Raw genomic sequence first — 351 nt, forward strand, 5'->3', positions numbered from 1 at the left:
CGCCTGCTGCAGAGCCCAGTGCATCCCTCAGCAAAGCTTTAGGACTGGCTTTTCCCTAAGACTTAGCTTAAGTGTCTGTAATGTTCACCCTGGCTCCACCCCAGCCTTTAGGGAGCCCTTCACCCAGCCACGTCCCGCTTTCAGAGGATGAACCAGTTGCCCCAGCCCTCCCCGCGGTGCCGGATGCTCTTACCGCTTGTCGAAAAAGGCATGGACGATCTTGCCCCTAATTGGGTTGAACTCCAGATCGGGGATGCTGTCAAAATTCTCCTTGCTGCAAAGGAAACAGAGACAGCCCGACGCGAGATGAGCCGCGGAGGAGGGAGATGAGACCCTTGCGCAGCAACGACA

General features: G+C 57.0%; 1 protein-coding gene across 1 annotated transcript in view; it reads right to left on the bottom strand.

Annotated features, from left to right (window-relative positions):
* The window catches only part of TESC (tescalcin), a gene marked incomplete at its 5' end in the record, with an annotated part of 2,359 nt that overhangs the window by 1,167 nt on the left and 841 nt on the right, over nt 1-351 (bottom strand). The window contains 1 exon segment of the mRNA XM_010158904.1: nt 154-274. Coding sequence (XP_010157206.1) covers nt 154-274 — 121 coding nt within the window.

The sequence above is a fragment of the Eurypyga helias genome, unplaced genomic scaffold, assembly GCF_000690775.1.
Source record: "Eurypyga helias isolate BGI_N326 unplaced genomic scaffold, ASM69077v1 scaffold21879, whole genome shotgun sequence".
NCBI lineage: Eukaryota > Metazoa > Chordata > Aves > Eurypygiformes > Eurypygidae > Eurypyga > Eurypyga helias.